Below are 19,877 nucleotides of genomic sequence, written 5' to 3'. Positions count from 1 at the left end.
GAACAGTTATGCTGAGCCCTTCCTTTTTTAACCTTGAATAAAAGACTCCTCCCTGCTCAACTGAAAAGGGAAAATAAGGATCTTTTATTGCTCTGAAGTTCTGGAAAGACTTCAGGCCCAGAACTCCAGGTGGTTCACCCAAGAACGGACTTGAGACAGTGGATTTCCTGGGCAAACAGACTGCCTGTGCCTGGACCCAGCAGACAAGACAACTGGAGCTGAAGGCCAGGCCTCTGGTTGCTCCACCAGCTCCTCCACCCCCGGGGGAACATGAGCACACAGCCTGGTAATCGGACACTGCCCAGTGGGACTTAGCATGGGGTTTCCTCCCCCTGGGAAATAGAGCATGAGGGAGCAAATGAAACTGCCTGCTCCTAGGTGGGGCACCCTCTTACACCTCAACTATTTGCTACTTAAGCCCTGGACACCTGATGGGGGGAGGGGGGGGACACAAAGATTATGGAGTCAGATGCCTGAGTTTGACAGCTGTGGGGTCTTGGGTAAGTTGACTACTTCCTCTTGAGTCACTTCTAGATGAAGCAAAGAAGGCCTGCTCTGCAAGTTGTGGAGGGAATTGAGATGACCATCTTTGATGGAATTGGGCTCAGAGCTGCCATTTTTATTACAAAGCCAAATGTAAGCTAGTAAACTACCCAGACCACTGTGGTAGCTGTTGGTGACAGTGTGACCAGTTTCCCATGGTAAAGTAGAGGGACACTTAGTGCCCCCGTGGCTAACATGTCTGGCTTTCCCACTTTTGCCTACTTGATGGCTGCCTGGGACAGAATTCGTCTAGGTTTGTTTGGAGCAGTGATTTTTGGGGGGTCAAGTCCCCTCTCAGAAAGCACTGGAGCTCAGAGGGATCACAGCCTTTGACCTGATCTAGCTGTTCCATTCCGAGGCCCCACGGGCACAGGACCAAGGAATGGCTCACCTGGTTGAAGCTGCCAAGGAGCCACCCCTAGTAGTTCAGACTGAAAGAGTAGGCCTTCCTGCAGTGTTCACCAAATACTTCCACAGGCTTGCCTTTTACATAGGCGGTTCTAAGGAAACAGGAGGAAGCTGGAAAAGGTTTCAAGGATGAAAGGGGGTAATTGGTAGAAGTGGGGGAAGGGTTCTACCTTGATGCCATCACACCATCTAGATGGGCAGACCTTCAAGGGTACCAGCATTCTAGCATTTTGCATTCCTTTAGGCAAACTTTAACTACCTGTGTCTGTCAGTAGAATCTTGTCAGTCTTCCAAAAGGATTCTTGGAGATTGTCTCTGAAATGAAGAATAGTCAGGCAGGTGAAAGTGGGAGGAAAACAAGAACCAAGGTTTGCTCTAGAGCTGCAGCAGGGGGGGGTATTCATGCCTAGTCCTGCCTGTAAGTCTTTGGAGAAGAGAGATGCTTACAGATGCCAACAGGCTGTAGAAAGACTTTGTAGTCCACTTGGGTGAGCACAGGCAGTGCCGGCTTCAGAGGAGGCCTACCTGGCCCACAAAGACGGAGAGAACATTTCAAGAACAGCTAGTGAACCCAGATGCATCCCACTGGAGCTGAGGAGGTCTACCTTGAATGGGTGTTGTAGGGCCCAGCGATAGACCACCTCAACCAGTAGGTTCTGGGTGCAACTGACTTTATTAGGTCCCAACGCAGCTGTAGGAGACGATATGATGAGTGGACACAGCCAAGGTTTGGTGCTGCAGAGTGAACTTGCGCTAAGTGCCTTCTTGCCTACCGTCCAACAGCTTGAAGGATTTCAAGGGCCAATGAAGCCACCGCACTGTCAGCAGATGAACTGTGAGAAAAACCAAAGTAGGAACACTTAGGCATCTCCGGATGAAACACCCGCCTCTTAGATACGGCTGGTCTTTTTTACACCTCAGCAGCTGATGGGCCAGCTGTTTCGGTAGAGCTGTTATCTTGGGAAGCAGAAACAGCAGGCTCTGGGCTCTGAAGCCATCAGCTCACAGTCCTAGTGGGGCTCAGAACTGGCCCAGCCAGCACCCCTAAGTGAGGCCTCAGCTGCTAGCCCCTAACCACTTGGTGCCTGAAGCACTTGGCCAGGAACACTGACACAGTTGTCAGGGCAAGTCAGACAGCAGTCGGACCCCACCTGGCCCAGGTAGGCCTGCCTAGCACCTGCCTGCGCTGGTCACGGAGCAGGAGAGGCCCCAGACCCACCGCAAATACCGCCTCTCCTGGCCGCACTGCTACTTCTGGCCAGCTAGTCAGGAGCTTTAGTTTCTTCTTGTTCTTAAGTGTGGATCAGCAATTAAGAGCTTAAAATGGAAATTTTGTTGCTGGAGCAAATTGTTTGAGACACTGTAAACCTGTGCCTTAACAACTGTGAGCAAAGAGAAGCATGACACACAGCAGTGAGCCTTGAAGTATAAAATTAGCTTAGGGCACACTCTTGACTGCACAAAAACAGAGCTGCTGCCAAAGAGATGGGGAGGGGGGCGCTGCACAAGAGGTGGGTGGAGGCTGCCGCTGGGCTAGTCTGGTGGGGCTCTGCCGCCCATCCCACCAGCCAGAGCAGCCCCGGCAGCCCAGTACACCAAGCCCTGAAAGAGCCACATCATAACAGAACAGTGCCAGCCCCTCGTTCTTGGTTAACTTTAAGACGGCCTTTTGTGGCTAGGCCAACTGAACAAAGCTCAAGTAAGACAACTCCATAGCAGCGACCTCCGCACCAGTACATCTGCCTCATGTGGACGTTTGCATTGCTGGAGTGTTGAATGAGGGGGTAGCCGAGGCTGCTGACCTCATGAAGCACTTAGCTTACTCGAGTACATACGGGTCCCAGCTCTCCCAAACAGATGAGTGTAAGGACGTACTGGCTTTGCCTGAAAGGCGGACAGAGGCCCCTGCTAGGTGAAGAGTCCCACTCAGGCAGGCCCTGCAGAGGAAGGGCTTTCCAGAGCGATCCACTGAATTCCACTCTTCCCCATGGTTCTCCCACACCCTCCTCAGCACAACTCTGCTCAGAGTGGCTTCATCACAGCTGTCTGCACAAGGCCAGGGGTGTCTATCACCTGCACTTCACAGACCAGCCTAACAGAAGGCCTGTGGCCCCGCCCAGGGAGTCACTGTCTGTGCCTTACACCACAGGCCAGCAAGGCGAGGAGGGGCCCTGCCCATCAAAGTTAGTCTGTCCTTCCCCTCACCTCGCAGAAACCAGGTCCAAGAGATTACCTGATTTAGCAGAAGGGGACAAGGGTGGGGCAGGCTACGAGACGGTATCCCCTTCCCGACCTGACCCAACCCAGGGTTGTATGTGAAAAGGCTGGTTGGAGCTGAGCCTTCTCAATACTCACCTCAGCAATGTTTCAACTGTCTGTTTTTCTCCAAATTGATACCAAACCCCAACACCAGGAAGCAAATGCCATGGGAAACTATCAAGAAACGCCAGGCATCATTCCATGTCCTGCAAGCCCAATGAAGGCCGGGCCCCCATGGGTGGCAGGCTTTCCTCCCAGGGCCGGGAGAGCAGTTGGAACTCGGGGCTGTGCTTACTGCAACCTCCGGCCACCTCCCTCTGCTCTGGGGACAGTGGCCTGAGGAAGGCATGGTGACACATTCAGCGAGTCATGAAACACATCTGTGTCTCCCCACCCACCCCCAACTGCCAGCTCCAGCACCACCATCGCAGTAGCGATCACACAGCAGTGCGGTCCAAGGTGGACACCTGGGTACAACCTCTCCTTTACAGTTTTTCTTTGGTCACTAGACAGACATTTGAGATCAGAATGTAAAAACTTGCAGGCCCTAAGCCCTTCCCCTTGGGGGAGGGATGCATGACTTTGTGGGATGCAGCCTCCCTGCAGGCGTCACGGCTCCGGCCTTCGCATCAACGTGGGGTCAGCTGAGAGGACAGTTCCTACCTTCACAGGCTGTAACGCGCTCCTGCGTGATAGGGTGGCCTTGGTCTGTGGACTGCACTTTTTAGGCTGTTTTAACACAATGATCGTGCTGAGGACTGGGAGGTTGGCCTAACCTCACACGGTCAGCTTCTGGGCGTCAAATATGGTCCTTTAGGTTCCAAATTTTCTCTCTGAAGATCTCGCCTGGTGCTATAGAGTGGGCTGAGCTGTTGCTTCTGACCCCAGCCCTGCCCTGGGCCTCCAGACCCTCCTCAAGGTGGCACTAATGAGGCCTCTGGGCCAGGTTGCAAATGTGTGTACAGACTGGGTCTGGCGTTTCCTATGAATTGCATCACATCTTCTGCTGGGATCTCCCCACCTGGTCATCATTCCCCTCCCCACCTGTATTCCCTGTAGATGGGAATGTTGCCTCTCCTACCTCAGCAGGGCTAAGACATTCTACTCTTCTCCCTTCTTTGTTAACTTCCCCACCCTTGCACAGTGGGGATGCCCCGAGGGTGGAGGCCTTCCTTGGCAATGACAGGCTGGAAGGTGGTGGCCATTGGTGTCCAGGGGGGATGAAGAGGGTGGTGGAGAGCAGTGGGTCAGAGTGTGCACACTGGCCTCCTGGGCCTACTTACCTGCCAGCTGGGGTCAGCCACTCCAGAGCCTGCAGGAGGCTGCCCGCATTCTTGAGACGCTCTAGTTGCTTCTCACTGGAGGTGACCTGCAAAGGAGGGAGAAGAGGAGGGTCAGCTGGCCCATGGCTGTCTCATGCCCCTTGGATGGGCAACCTGAGTCTCACACTTCCTGTGGTACTGGGAGTGTGCCCTGAGCGCACCCCTCAACCCCGGACACTACTGATCATGAGCCAGAAAGTGGTGACCCCTGCGGAGGTGCATGAGGGAGTCCACAGAGGCCAGAATGTGCCAGGTCAGGGGCCACCCCAGCCTGCTACAGATCCCTCAGGAGGTTTTGTGTTCCAAAAACCTGAACACTCCAGTTAAAGCAAATTATGTGCAAAAAAAAAAAAAAAAAAATTTCCAGTAGTCAGTGCTGGGACCCAGTGGGTCCTTGTGTGCTTGGGCGCTGAGCCCAACTCAAACACTTTCGTATGAATCCAGGTGTCATTCTGGGCATATGGTGATCAGGGTGGCCTGAGAGAAGGTACTAATAACCAGACTTCCTGGGAACCCTGTGATGTGTCCTTGTTAACTGCCATAGTCAAGGGAGAAATAGGAAAAACACTCGGGCATCCCTGACTCTGCAGTACCTTTGTGCAACATCAAACTCTCAGGGCTGGCTGGGACCCAGTCTGGGCTTCCAGAGACCTCCTCATTCAGCCCCTCCACAAAATGAGTTCCTGCCTTGCTAGGCAGAGGAGAGACATATTTGCTGTTCCTCTTCATTCTCCATTCTGGTCCTAGAGGTTCTAATCTTTGCTGTTCTTTAAATATTATGCAATGAATATCACATCACTTGCAGAAACATCACGGAAAGCTCTACAATTTCCTATATATTTTCTCATTTATTCTTTTCCACAGCTGCACCTGGCAAGGTGTGCATAGAGGGTGTTGTATAGAGAGAAGAGATGGAGTGAGATAATGGGTGCTAGGGAAGTAGACGCGGAGCCTGATTCTATCCCCACCATGAAGCTGGAACCACTGTGGGCTCAGTTAACTCACTGCACCACTGTTCTCAGTCTTCCCACTTGACAGTGGCCCGGGCTGCACAGTCATCTCCCCAGTTTCAAGAAGATGCCAAATATTTATTTTTTAAAAGATTGATTTATTTATTTATACAAGAACCAGGTTACAGGCCAGATACGCAGAAGGGTGAGAGGATTCACCAGAGCCAGAGCAGGGAACAGAACAGGCAGACTGATGAAATACACTGCTGAGGGGAGCAGCGGGCGCAACAGGAGAGGTCTGCTGCACCATGTGGGAGACCCTTGCCAGCCGGCCAGGATCGAACTGGTGCTGCAGAGGCTGTGGACAGCTTCACAGCATGGCACTCAACCGCCTGCGCCACCAGGGGAGGCCCAAATATTTCTTAATTGCTCCTGGTGATAAGAATGTCACTGGGATCATTAAACTTCAATGTGGCCTCTGGATGTCTGACTTTGCCTGTCTACTGAAACCCTATCCACTACCTGAGTTGCCAGAGACCACTGCCAGGTCAACCACATCAGGTGTGACTTCTGTGAAGATTTACATGTACATTTGTTCTCAAATTACACCCAACTAGGTAAAGTTCAAAAGGCTGCTGTTTAAAAATGTCAGCTATAGTTCAATTATGTCTAAGGTGTGTGCAAAGTGAACTGAAGGGTCTTCAATGAGGACTCCCATCTTTTTATCCCCTAACACTGTGCCTCACACGACTCAGTTGAGCTATATATAGCCAGACCCACTGTCCCAATCAGTCTCACCAAGGGCTTATGGGTAGGGACTGAGGTACCAGGAGATCACCCCACAGAAGGCACAAAGAATAACAATACTACATTCACTCACAAGGCTAGGTAGAAGGCGCAAGGAGAAAAATCCAGTGAGAATTATCTGATCAAAAGAAGAGACTAAAATAGCATCGTGTGCAGTTTACATAAATGTAGGCATACACAAAGCCAACAAATTAACTGAAAATGAATAATTTGGCCATTTAACTGAGCTCTTATTAACATGCAACTGCTATTCTGTATATAAAGATGAGTTATTTAGAAAATAAAGATCTCAAATAGCATCCATCAGAGGGTCTAGTTCTGGGCAACATAGCACCCTTTCTCTCTCTTTGAATGCAACTACAAACATGGAGATTCTAGAATGCACAGCACAACTGTGTGAGAACACTGACACATCAACAGCACAGGCAGACTGCAGAGGGAGGCTGAGTTCGAAGCACCGCTAAACTGGTGGTGAGTTAACCACTTCTTTTACTCCAGGGTAGCTCAGGCCCCAGAAATGACATTATAGGGTGGAAGAGAGCCCCAGGAGAGGTCAGGCTTGAGGAATGTGAGTAGAAACTCCCAGAAGCTCAGAGAGAGTGTACACAAATGCCCCCTCCAAGTGTCCCCCCCCCTCCCTCCCCTCGGTTCACATCTGCTCCAGGCCCCAGACCATTCCGTGGTGGCAGCGACGGCAGTGGCAGGAGCAGCAGGAACCTGCGGCCAAAGCTCTTCTCCCTCTATTCATGCCCTCAGTGTCTGACCCAGATGTGACAATTGCTAGATGATCAACTTACATGACCAGACACAAATGGGAGACCCAGGGAACCAGGAAATATTGGGGAGATAGTGAATTAGGAAAAGCTAGAGAAAACAACCCATATAATTGCTCTTGGACTCCCGGGATCACCCTCAACTCTATGCAAACCATAAGCTCAGAGAATTGAGCTAACACACCTGCGCCCGGTTCCCAGGTTGACCCCAAGAGGATGGACGCACAAAACAGACCACAACAACTGCAAACATGTTGCAGCTGACCTGCCAGAGAAGTTACAGTTCTAACCTGGGGCTGAAATATAATTAGCATAATTAGTTGCTGAAGCAAAAGTATCAACATTCTCTGTAGGGTTTCAACAAGACAGAGTGTCTCAAAGTAATATTTAAAATAGCCAGAATAAAATCTGAAATTGCTCTATATACAAACGACCATGAAAGTCTCAACTCAGATATGAAAAGAAAATCTGCAAGGACAAAAGATGACACAGATAATAGAAATAGCTGAGAAAGACTTCAAAGTGTTGTAAAAATGCTAAAACAAGCAATCAATACTCAAATTAAAATAGAATGTAACACGCTTGAAATAAATTTAAAATAGAAAATAATAGTATAAAAATAAAACAAGGTTTTAAAACAGACTGTTGAAAATGGAAGATGCAAAGAAAAACAACTGGAAATTTTTGAGTTAAAAATTTGATCACCAAAAAATTTTGAAACCCGAGCGCTCTCAATAGCAGAACGGAGATGACTAAACGTAAACTTGAAAAGAGATCAGCAGAAATGATCCAGTCTCAGCACTAGAAAGAACAAAGGATCAAAAACAAACAGAGAGGGCTTTGGGGACCTCTGGGACAATAACAAAAGGCCATGAAACAACAGAGCATGAGTGGATGAAAAGGTACTTGAAGAAATCAGAGCTAAAACTATTCAATGTGATGAAATACTTAAATTTACAGATTCAAGAAGCTTTAAAAACCCAAATGAGCTCAAGGAACCATACCCAACGACAAAATCAAACCTGCTAAAGAGGGAAAAGGAAAAACGAATGCTGACGGCAAGCAGCAAAAAATGATGTGTTACTTAGAGGAAAACAGTATCGCGAACTGCAGTGGAATTCTCGTCATTTTGAGATCAGAAGAGAGTGGCATTTTAAAAATGCCAAAGATAAAAGAACAATCAAACTAGACTTCTATATCTAGCAAAAACATCATTCGGAAACTAAGGTGAAATAAAGATATTCTTCCCAAAACGAATGGAAGTAAACTAATAGACGGAAAGCTAACAGAAGCAGCGATTTCTCTAAAAGAATTGCTAAGGGAAGTTTCTCAAAGAGAAAGGAAACATCAGAAGGAAACAGGAAAGTAGGAATAAAGGGAGAGCAACAAAATGATAGCTATCTGGGTAGACATAACAGAATATTCTTTTTAAAGTGTATCTGGGTAGAAAATAAAAATATATAATATTGTCTGATGTGATTTTCAATATATGTGCTTGTAATACAAGATAACTGAAATATTACAGGGTAGTGTGATTTCTATATTCTAATTGAATTGGCAAAATATTGACTATGAATACAGTGTAAAGAGTATTTTACAATCCAGTGGATAGTAAAACAAAATTAGTACTATCAAATGTTCAAATATTAATAGTTTAAAAGGCAGCGAAGGATAAAAAATAAACAGAAATCAAATAAAAAGGTACTTTTTAGATGCTTAACACATCAAGAATTACATTAATGTAAATGATGTAAGTGAAGCAAATGAGTTTTTCTAAATGAGTGAAAAAATGACCCAAATATATACTTTCTATAGGAATCTTAATTCAAATATAGTGAGACAAGTTGACTGAAAAAAGGATGAAAAAGCTATACCATGCAAACATGAATCAAAAGCAAGCTAGTGTGGCTATATAAATATCAGGCAAGGTAGACTGGAGAATGAAGAAAATTACCAGGGTTAATAAGGATATAACATTTTTATAAAAGGGCTGTCATCAGAAAGACGTAACAACATTTATATTTGCATCTGACAATGGAAATTTAAAAATACATAAAGCAAAATCTGGATACAACTGGAAGGGAAACAGACAAATCATCCAGTTGTAGTTGGAAAATTTAAAAGTATTCTTACTGTAATAGGATGAACAGACCAAAGAATCAGCAATATAGAAGTGAAACAATACCATGAACAGTTGGATCTCACTGACATTTGTAAGGCATTAAATCTGTCAACAACAGACACTCATTTTCCACTAAGATATCCAAGAATTTTCAATAATGTATACAGTATCTAAATTGAATGTTAACTAACTTAAAAGAACTTAAATCATATAAATTATATTCTCTGGTCATGATGAAATAAAAGTAGACATCAAAGACAACAGAAATATCTCCAATCACTATGACACTAAACAATTTATTTCTATGATTGAAGGGTGAAAGGGTACATACTAAGAAAAATTAGAAAATAATCATAACTGAATGAAAATGACTACACTATATCAAAAACTCTGGGATGAAGCTAAACCAATACTCAAAGGGGAAACTTAAAGTACTAAATACTTATAGCAAACAGGAGAAACATGTGAAATCAACAATCCATGCTTTCTTGTTAGGGAAGATTTATTAAGTAGCTATAATAATCATAATGGAATCATACTGACAGAAGGAGAGACACAAAGAACAATGGAGTAGGATTAAGAGCACAGAAATAGACCCATGCAGAGTGTTAAAGTTTTAACAAAGACATTGAAATGATAGTCAGTCTTTTGAACAAATAGTGCTAGAACAAATAGGCACCTGTATGTAAAACACATTTAGACCTTATATGCAACATGCTTCAAAAAGGACTGTGTATCTGTAAATACGAAACAATAAGACTTCTAAAAGAAAATAGAAGAGTAAAATTTATGTGACCTTGGGTTTGCTGATGGGTTTCTAAAATACAATAAAAGAGCATGATACCTAAAAGAAAAATAAAATGACAAATTGAACTATATCCATACTGAAACCCTTACGCTTTATAAAGTACTGATAAGAGAATAAACCACAGACTGGGAGAAACTATTTGCCAATAACACACCCGATAAAGGATTTTTATCCATGACATATAAGAACTCTTCAAATTTAATATGAGAACCAACACAATTTTTAAAATAGGGGGAAAATCTGAGATTCTGAAGGAAAAACAATGAGGAAACATTCATGTTACTTGGTAGATAGGTCGGATTTGATTTTTAAAATATCAGTAAAGATACATCTGGGTAATTTTTGAAGAGATAGAGAGTTTTAATTTGCCTTGCTTCATTATTTTGTTCTGTTGACAGTAGTTTTCTATAATTAGTCAAAGTTAGTGTATTAGGATTTCAAGTGCCTTTGAAATGAACGATCCTTTCTCCAAGTCTGATCTCCTCTTACATCTTATGAATTAAGATGGGAAGCAATCTTCTTTCAGCAACATTCCACCCTTCCAGACACGGTAGCCTTCAACTTGAACCTTCTATTTTCTTGGTAGTTAAACTTTCTTAAAACCAAATCATGGGTCTGCTCCAGAGTCAGTCATCTCTTTCTGTGAGCTACTGAAGCAGAGGATGTTTTGAGCACACTGACGCCCCTGGGAAATTCTCTTTACCATTCTGAATGAGGCCGGAGCAAGAGTGACACTTGTCTACTGTGAGTGCTAAATCACAGCTAAGCAACTGTTGGGGAATTTCTTGTGGCTGGGGTTGCAGTTGAGAAGGAGCAATGCACTGACTCTAAGAAAAGCAGAGCAAGAAGAGACTGGTGAAAGCTATAGACAGCAGAACTGCTCCCTGTCATTACTATCTTCATTACTAGCAGTAATTCCCATAAGCCAGGATGGGCAAACTCAACTTCATTTTGCAGTAAGGCACCACTGCAGAGGTTTCTGGGCCTTGAAGACCCATGAGTGCGTTTCATTATTTGAAAACATTAGTGGCAGGTGTCCATTTCCTGCAGTCATGCCTGGCCTACATTTCTCTGCTTCCTGATGAAGCTACAAAACCCAAATGTGAGTGCCAGGCATTAATTCATGCTGTTACGATGTCTGACCAGTGGCCGTATGGGTAAAATCAATCAAAATAGAAACACGAATTATATGGAGCATGTGCCATCCACCTGGTAAGCAGAGATCACGCAAAACATGGGGTCTTTAAGTGAAAAAAAAAAAAATCATAAGAAAGTTGGGAATTTGAGTTCAGAATTAGATCAGCTTCTGTTTAAATGTGGGTGTATCTAGAAGCAGATGATGTACTTTGGGTAGATACACTATTCAACCTTTTGCTACAATCACTTTAACAGGGTGTGGTGCCAACCAGCATCCACGCAGCGCAGCATAGAACTGAACACTGAAAGAGGAGAGTCTCCTGTCCTGCAGAATCTCCCCTCAGATTCCCTACCAGACTCGTGAGTTGTAAGCTCGTGGTTTTGTACACAGCGGGCTGCAGTGTGAAGATGGGGTGGGCTCCTTCCTGAATTTCTGCTTCCCGAGTGTCAACTAAAAAAGGGAGCCATCTTATGCACCCCCACAACTCCTAAATGGCAAAACCCTGCCCAGAGTCAGCCAGGTGACTTGCTTGGGGCAGAGTGACCAGAGGGACAAAGCCAGGCTGGTGCCTACATCCTAATCAAAGGCCTTTAAAAGACGTAGAGGGACAAGGTGAATTTATGTGGAGGAATGTGGCTCAGACAGTCCCCACGAAGCTCTAAAAGTGCTCCAGGGAGAGCTTCTTTATTTAGAAAATGGATCTTGGTACGAGAGACATGCGGCCGTAACAGAGTCAGGTGTGGGCAGGCTGAGGGGCTCTGTTCATGAACATGTAATAATGTGTCTGTATCGTCAGTGCTTCTGAATGTGTGTGGCAGAATGTAGCCGAGCTAACTTCGGTTTTCTGATGGTGAGTTCCTCCCGACAGGCCCAGGCAACACGGACAGGCTAGGAAAAAAATCAGGAGATGAAACTGACAACAGTGGATGCAGCCCAGGTGCTCCTTGGCACTTGTTATTACAGACACACACTTCACACAGGGGAGGATTATTTCAACTCCGTGGCCTTCAGATCTCATAAATACAAGTAAAAACAAGCAGGTAACTATGACAACTCTACTTCAGAGTGCTTAAATTTCAAAAATAAACCTATCCATCTAGCCCCTTTATTTTGTTCTCTTAACATATACTTTGTCTGCTCTTTAGCTGAGGTTTTTATGTTACTTCAAAGCCATTTGTACCGACTGCACATCGGGACATGCTATCCCTCCACCATCCTGTGCCAGAATGGAATCTGTGGAAGAGTCTGACTGGTGTGATGGAATCTGGCACCGCCCCCCACCCCTTTCTACCTGGTATTGCAGTGCCCATTCTGGGTCTCTGCAGAAACTTCTCAAGTTTCTGCCAGGGTCTCCCCTTTCACACTCAGGTTATAGTCAGACTATATTAACAGACACTGCTCTGCACCTGACCCATACGCTTGTCACACCTTCCACGGGGTGCTGAGTGCATCTGGGACTGAATGGAACCATTCTCACAAGGCCTTCAGCTGCCTCCTAGCTCTGTGCCTGCCCTGGAGTCCATCTAGAATCTCTATGTTTCTCAACAAAGCAAATGTGGCCTCTTCTGACCAGGGGGTGGTGATCTGAAAGAAATCTAGAGGTATCCCTAAGGATTCCTGTGCTGGATCTGCTGATCACCAAGGAGTGAGGGGGGGTTCCGAGTGGAACTTACACTAGGACATCTCAAGGAATGAGGTGGGATCTTACAGGGGGCCAGGCCAGACACAGCCTCACGAGATTTGGCCCAGATTCCGATGAACTCAGGTTCTCTGGAGAGTGTCACAGAGAGCACATTAAACAATTGCATGGCCTGGGTCATCAGCACCACTGTCATGGCAGGTAGCTGGACCCCCGTGGAAGCATTCTTTCACACCCTTCGAGAAGCATGGATTAGCTTCAATTCCCTGGGAGACCCTGGCAGTGCTGAGGTCCTTGGAAGTGGTGGCATCTGGAAGAGAGTGGTTCAAGTTGAAGGAAGATAGGGCAGGAGAGGAAGAAAATAGCTGACCAGCTCTGTTCAAGGACACCCAGGTGTTTCCATGTAGTGGACCCAAGAAGAATTGGTCAGTCAAGGGTAGGAAGAGTGTGTGCAAAGGGCATTAGTGGGGAGATGAAGGCGAAACTAACAAAGCCAAGGTTTCAGGTAGATACTCTTGGGATTCACCTTTGTCAGGACTAATAGACTGCAGTATAGCATAAGCCAAAAGTCACTTGAGTCAAAAAAACTTGGGATTTGGGTCAAGAAAGGAAAAGAAGCTAACATTTCTGGGGACCTACTATGTTCAGCAAGAGTTCATCAATTTCAAAGATATGATCTTCTTTACTAATTACCCTGAAAAAGGAGTCTCTCTCTGACTCTTTTACAGAAGAGGAAAGGCAGGCTAGGAGGGCTCAATCGACTGGCCCAAGGTCACCTGGCAAGCAAATGGTAGCACTGAAATAAGACCAGAACGCCAACTATACTTTTCCAAGAGATCACCCCTCCTCACACAGCAGCTAAGCACCCCTCACAGCAGTTGGCTGACTGGCTGTGATATTGCTAATATGCCCAATATTCCCATGACAGTTTCCCTTCTAGATCCACTGGCTGCCTTCTACACACTGGCTGCCTTGTGTAAAGGCTCACCCACTCTGTGCTGCTGCTGTGGGGGTCTCCCATCCTCCCCCACCATTATTGTTGATCCTTATCTCTGTGGTAGCAAAGGCTCGGACAGAAACAGGGATTCCACCTAGGTACTGACTGAGCAGTCTTCGTGTGGGTTATATGGAGCAGACCCTGGTGTGGAGACCACTCTCATTGGGCAAGTCCTCTCAAAGCCTGGCTACTGAGGGCTTGGCGCCTCTCCCCTTGCACACTCAGGTGAAGGGAAGTAAATCAACAGTTTTCTGGGTAGCCACTGTGGGTTATCCCCTGTTCTCTTCACAATGACCCTATGAGGACAGTGTTCTCGACCCCCACATTAGAGATGGGTAGGGTTGCTGGTCAGCATTGGAGCCAAATTGTAAGCCCAGCAAGACTTCTCCAGGCCTCCTCTGCCCCACTCATCATGCTGTCCTCTGTCTTCCCCCTAAAGGTCTGTGGCAGGAGCACCCAACACATGAACCAGAGTCTGACCTAGCAAGGTTAGAGCTGATGCCTCCAAAGAGCATGGAGAAGGCTGACACTGGGCCGCAGGGGGAGTCAGCTCCTGTTTCCAGGTACCCAGGCCTGCGAGGGAATAGCTTAGCCTGCAGTGCTTCAGGAAATAGCCCCAAGAGCCAGGAGGAAGTGGGGAGCATTCTCCTTTCAACTGCTATGTCCAGATTTGGAAAAGCAGCAAACAAAGGAAGATGAATGACAGGGAAATATCTGAATTATCAAATGGAATTGACTTCAGTGAGAACACATCAATGTGGGAGGATTTTCTTTTTTTTCTTAACTCTTCTTTCCTCCTCCTGGAGTCTATATTCTCTTCAGTCTGATCCCCTTCGGCCCAAACTCCCATTGGTACTTGTGGATACCCGCTAAACTAGAGGCCGTGGAAATGACATGCCAAGTATCTGAATGTTTTTCTTCCTCACCCCATAAGACAATATTATTTTCTAGAAGAAAATTATCCATTGCTACTTCCATTTTAAGCAGGCCAATTCTCTCAGCTCTCTGCAGGGCAGTAAAAATACCCTTATTGCTGAGAAACTATTCATAATTACATCAGTTTCTGACCATTAAATCTAGTAAGTTTAAAATGTTGAATATAATACAACTGGTTTGGGAAATCTTTTAAGCCTAATACAACCAGCTAACTACAACAGCCAGGTCCAAAATAAGTGAGGAAAAAATAGTTTTATCTGGCAAAGAATCATAATTTTAGACCTCTGGTGGATAGAAGAATAAACTAGATGTTGGCCTAAAGAAAGTTCTGGTGAAAAAAGAGGATCAGGTCAAACACTGTTCCCCTGGCCCAAGAGCTTACAAACATGACAGGATAAATTTCCAAAGCAGTACCAACAGGGTGTCAGTCATGAGATGTGACTGAAATCATTTCCTCACAGGCAGTAACCAGCGTGTGACTTGGTAAGTGTGAGAACTTAGGTCCCAAGAAGAGAGGAACTATGTGAGCAGATATTAGGCCAAGAGGATCCAAACAAATCTCAGATGATCCTTAGGAGTACTATATAGGGTCATACTGAGAGAGTGAGAGAGAAAGAGAGAGAGAGAGAGAGAGAGAGAGAGAGAGAGAGAGAGAGAGAGAGAGAGAGGAGAGAGAGAGAGAGAGAGAGAGAGAGAGAGAGAGAGAGAAGAGAGAGAGAGAGAGAATTAGTTTAATGGGGGACTTTGCAGTAGAAAAGTGGTAGTTAGAAGTAGCTCAACAGTACCAGTTTCTAGCCCTTTCTCTGAACTTACTTACTATAGGATGGGGAAGAGGCAAAACTGATAGACATGAGATCAAGGTTAAATAGTGCCAGAATTGCCTTCCTGCCTCAGTTCCTAACTCCACCAAGTGAAGACACTATCAGTCACTAAACCACTCTGCTGTGATGCTTGTGCTAAGGGTCTACTCACTGCCTCTGCTCCATGCTCTGTCCTCCAAACTTCACCCTATACTTCTAGGACTCATTATTGAAACATGGAGGCCACCGGAATTTCCTTGAGTTTGTAAAAGTGGAAGGAAAATGAAATAGGAAGGAAAATTAAAGCACAATTAGTTTATATGATTACAGCCATCAGGCTTCAGTTAGTCACCATTTAGCCAGATACTGACTGCTGGACAGATGAAAATTCCCTGTGGCTGTTATTTTTGTTGAGGGACTTGACCAAATATTGAAAGACTCCATTTGGAGACATTTTAATAATACCCATTTGGAGAAAATGAGCAAGCAGTCCGTTTGCGAGAGCTCATCTCCCCCTCCTCGGTCCAGACCACAGCTTGAGGACATTCCCTGTGAGGCCTTTGAGAAAGGCTGGCTCCAGAGGAGGGGAGGGGAATTCAGTCACTGGATTTTCACCTCCGAGACAGGTCAGCTGTCAACTGACCCCAAATCATCTGTTACGCACAGCTGGGTGGTGACAAGGAACTATGTGTGTGGTGTGGGAGTGGGGGGTGGGCCTGGAACACTCCCAGGAGAAAACTGCTGACCCCAACATTCCCTGCTCTCGGGCAGACCTGATGGACCACACAGAGCCGAGCAGAATCTGTATGTACAGGAGTCAACTTCCTGGACAAGTGTCAAATCGGCCCTGGGATAAAATTAACTAAAGCAAGGTCTCAGAGGCTTTGGGGCAACATCAAAGAGCATGGATCTTCCTCTATAAAAGGCTTTGGCAGGCTGAGCCGGCCATCCTCCGCAGGCCTCTGGCCCTCATTCCTCGTGGAGACCCGGTGGGGCCGGGGCAGGGAGGGGCGAGGGTCTCTGGTTTGGGCGACAGGACAGGGTCTAGTGACCACCATGTGGCAATCCTTCTGGGCAGCACTGGACACTGCGACAGGGACATGAGGGCATTGATCTAAGTGAGTGTCTGGAAAAAAGGGAGGTTGAGGGCTCTAAAAATTCTCAGACTATTCAGAGCTCTCTGGAACAGAGAGGGACACAGAGAGAGGACCTTGTGGAATCAAGGTACCCAAAATCTGAGCTTAAGGGGGACTCCCTCCCCATTTCGGTGAGCCACTGTGGAAATTTTAAGGGACAGGCCACTTGGCCACAAATAGGGTAGACATGGCCATTGTTTCACCACATGACTTCGAATACAAGGTTTGGCCTCTTGCAACCCTAAGAGCAGCCTCCAAGAAGAAAACCTTTCAGGTGCTTTCAGGTGAGGGCACGCATGAGTAACTCCCGAGTGCTTCACGAACACTAGTCCAACCCCAGAAGTATTCTTAGAAGGTAATCGCTGAACAGAGGCAGGCAAAGACTGAGAAAAGGGTTTCCGTGGCGGGGAGTAGAAGGAACTCCTCCATCTAGCCAGGGTGCTGCTATACCTTTCCCCCCAAAAGCCTCTTCCTCCCATGGTCCCTTAACACCAATCCACACAGGAGACGCTTACACAGAGCACAGGCAATGCCAAGGGGAGCGGGGGCTACCTGGATGTCTAAGCAGAGAGTGTGATAGTTCTTGAGACACACCCCATTTGGCCAGGTGTGTATGTGTGTGTGAGTAAATGTATAGGAGAGGGGAAGGGGGTTCAGATGCTTAAAAACATATTTTTGACTCATTTATCCTGAAATGAGAAACACAGCAGATGGCAGGAAGGTGGGAATTCTGCCCTTCACCTGCCCCCTTCTGCTTGACTGTCAGGTCTTCGCCTGTCAGGAGCCACGTGCTTTCCATGCATCGCTCCAGTGGACCTCAGAGCCACATGGGCCTGGCGTTGAACCCATTTTACAGATGAGGAAAATGCCATCTTTCAAGGGGAAAAGTGGGTAATTGAGATCTTCCTGACTCAGAACTCTTGCTTTCTACCACCAAGTGGCACAGAGAAAATGAAGAAACCTTCAAGTCAGGCGTGTGTGTCGAGATGTCTACAAGATCAAAATAGCTTGTAAAAAGAGTCAGGTAGTTGCTATGACTGATTTGGTGGCTTTATGGCAAAGTTTATTCACATCCGTGTTTCTCAACTGGGGATGACTCTGTCCCCCAGAGGACATTTGGCAATGTCTGGAGATACTTTTGGTTGTCACAACTGGGGGTAAAAGAAGGCACCCCCCACAAAAAAAAGAAGGCACCCCAGCATTGAGTGGGAAGAGGCCAGAAATGTGGCCATACATCCACCCTGCAGAGGACAGTTCCACAATAAAGGATTGTGTGACTCAAATGTTTGTGGTGATGAGGTTGAAAACACTGAATTGTCCATCAGATCTAGCCGAGGCAGAGTATGTTGCCTTCTCAGGTTAACCTAGATTGTTTGAGGAAATACAGAGATTAGCCCCAAATGCCATCCCGTTTTTTAGTGTTTGAGGCTGTCTTGGACCAGCTTGTCAAAGAATACACAATACCCTTCCTTCTGCAGGTGCATCCTTGTGGTGGCATGTCCCAGCGGTTCATTCCTTTTCATTGCTGAGTAGTGTAATGTGTGAATATACGATAGTTTATTTATCTGGTCAACTACTAATTGATAATTGGGTGTGGCTGGCTTCAGACTATTACGAATAAAGTGGCAATGAACTCTCACACTCCCGGTAGGAATGTCATTCCCATTTCTGATTAACTTCATTCCTTTATATGGATTCAGATTTCAATTTGGTATCATGTCCCTTTCTTAAGGGCTTGTGGAGTGCAGATCTGTTGGTAATGAATTCTTTTAGCTTCTGCAAATTTAAAAATGTCTTGTTTTGCCTTCAGTCTTAAGAGATATTTTTGGGCTGGATATCGAATTTAAGTTGAGTTTTTCAATACTTTAAAAATGCTGCCTGAGTGGCTTCTCACTTTCAGTTATTTATGAGAGAAATGTGCTGCTATCCTTTGTTTTCTACATGTAATTTTCACTGCTCTGGCTGCTCTTTTGATTTGCTAGACGGTTCTGGAGCAGTGTTCACTCTAGGGCTCATTATTCCCATTTCTGAGGCAAGACCTTTCCCTGTATTCCACCGCATGCCTTCTGTGTGAATCACAAGGTTACATGGCTTGGCTGGTGGGAACAGACACTGTTCCTGGCCCTGTCTGAGCACCGGGTGCTGTGCGCTTTCATCTCTTTGGGTGGTTCTTCCCCTGGCTCACATGCTTGCACTGATGTGTCGAACACTGACGGGTGACCATCTGCAGATCTCCAAGGGGCCTGTCCATGCAGGCCCTCCTTGCCTGCACTGTGTCTTGTGAAGTCTACCTGCCTCACTCTTCCTGGACTCTCACCTCTGTTTCCTCAACTCAGGGAATCTTCTGGACTCCATCTCAGTTGCCCTCCATATGTTATGGCCTGTAAACTTTTTTTTTTTAAGATTTATTTTTATTTATGCATACAAGAACTGGGGTGTAGGCCAAAGGTGTGGGGGGTGAGAGGATTCACCATAGTCAGAGTGGGGAGCAGAACAGGCAGATGGACTGAAATACACTGCTGAGGGGAGCAGCGGGCGAGACAGGAGAGGTCTGCTGCGCCATGTGGGTAGCTCTCTGGCCGGGCATCCAACTTAGGCCTCAGTGGCTGGCGATAGCTTGATAGCGCTGAGACTTAACCCCTGCACCACTAGGGAGGCCCGGCCTGTAAACTCTTAAGACAGTAAGCTGGGGCAACTGTAGGATTCACATCTTGGTGTGTCACCCCTATCTTTCATTGCCTGAGGTACAGTGTCTTGAAGACCATTAATATACATATATACATATATATATATATATATAAAATACTTATGTTTATTATGATATATCACTACATGTAAAATATTAGATATTTGTTGTTGTTTTAGGCAGGAGGATAAATTTACAGCCTATTTATTACTCCATCATGCCCTAAAGTGGAGGTCCTCATGCATTAATTTAATTTTATTTTTTTGTGGGACCCTCGCCGGAGGCCAGGAATCGAACTGGCGCTGCAGGGGCTGCAGGCAGCCTCGCAACCCAGCGCTCAACTGCTGCGCCACCAGGGAGGCCCTCATGCATTAATTTTAATACTCACATGTCTAAAATTTACCTAACCATTTCCCTATTGTTGGATACCTGGTATACGTTTTGAGTTTTTCTTTTCTTTTTTTTTTTTTAAGTGCACTTGCATTAGTTTGCAGTATATTTTAAGGTTGCACAGCAACAAAAGTCAACAATACACTGATGTTCAGTCACAGTG

General features: G+C 46.1%; 1 protein-coding gene across 2 annotated transcripts in view; it reads right to left on the bottom strand.

The window, feature by feature from the left end:
* Positions 1 to 1,422: 1,422 nt before the first annotated feature.
* Positions 1,423 to 19,877, bottom strand: part of ULK4 (unc-51 like kinase 4) — a gene marked incomplete at its 5' end in the record, with an annotated part of 374,670 nt that continues 356,215 nt past the window's right edge. For both annotated transcript variants that reach the window (XM_084248396.1, XM_084248397.1), the window contains 2 exons: positions 1,423 to 1,784; positions 4,494 to 4,579. In XM_084248396.1, coding sequence (XP_084104522.1) covers positions 1,721 to 1,784; positions 4,494 to 4,579 — 150 coding nt within the window. In that variant the 3' untranslated portion in view covers positions 1,423 to 1,720. The remainder of the gene's footprint in view (positions 1,785 to 4,493; positions 4,580 to 19,877) is intronic.

Source organism: Talpa europaea (genome assembly GCF_964194135.1).
Source record: "Talpa europaea genome assembly, chromosome: 11".
Classification (NCBI taxonomy): domain Eukaryota; kingdom Metazoa; phylum Chordata; class Mammalia; order Eulipotyphla; family Talpidae; genus Talpa; species Talpa europaea.
The sequence above is the reverse complement of the archived record's forward strand: the minus strand, read 5'-3'. Positions and strand labels throughout refer to the sequence as shown.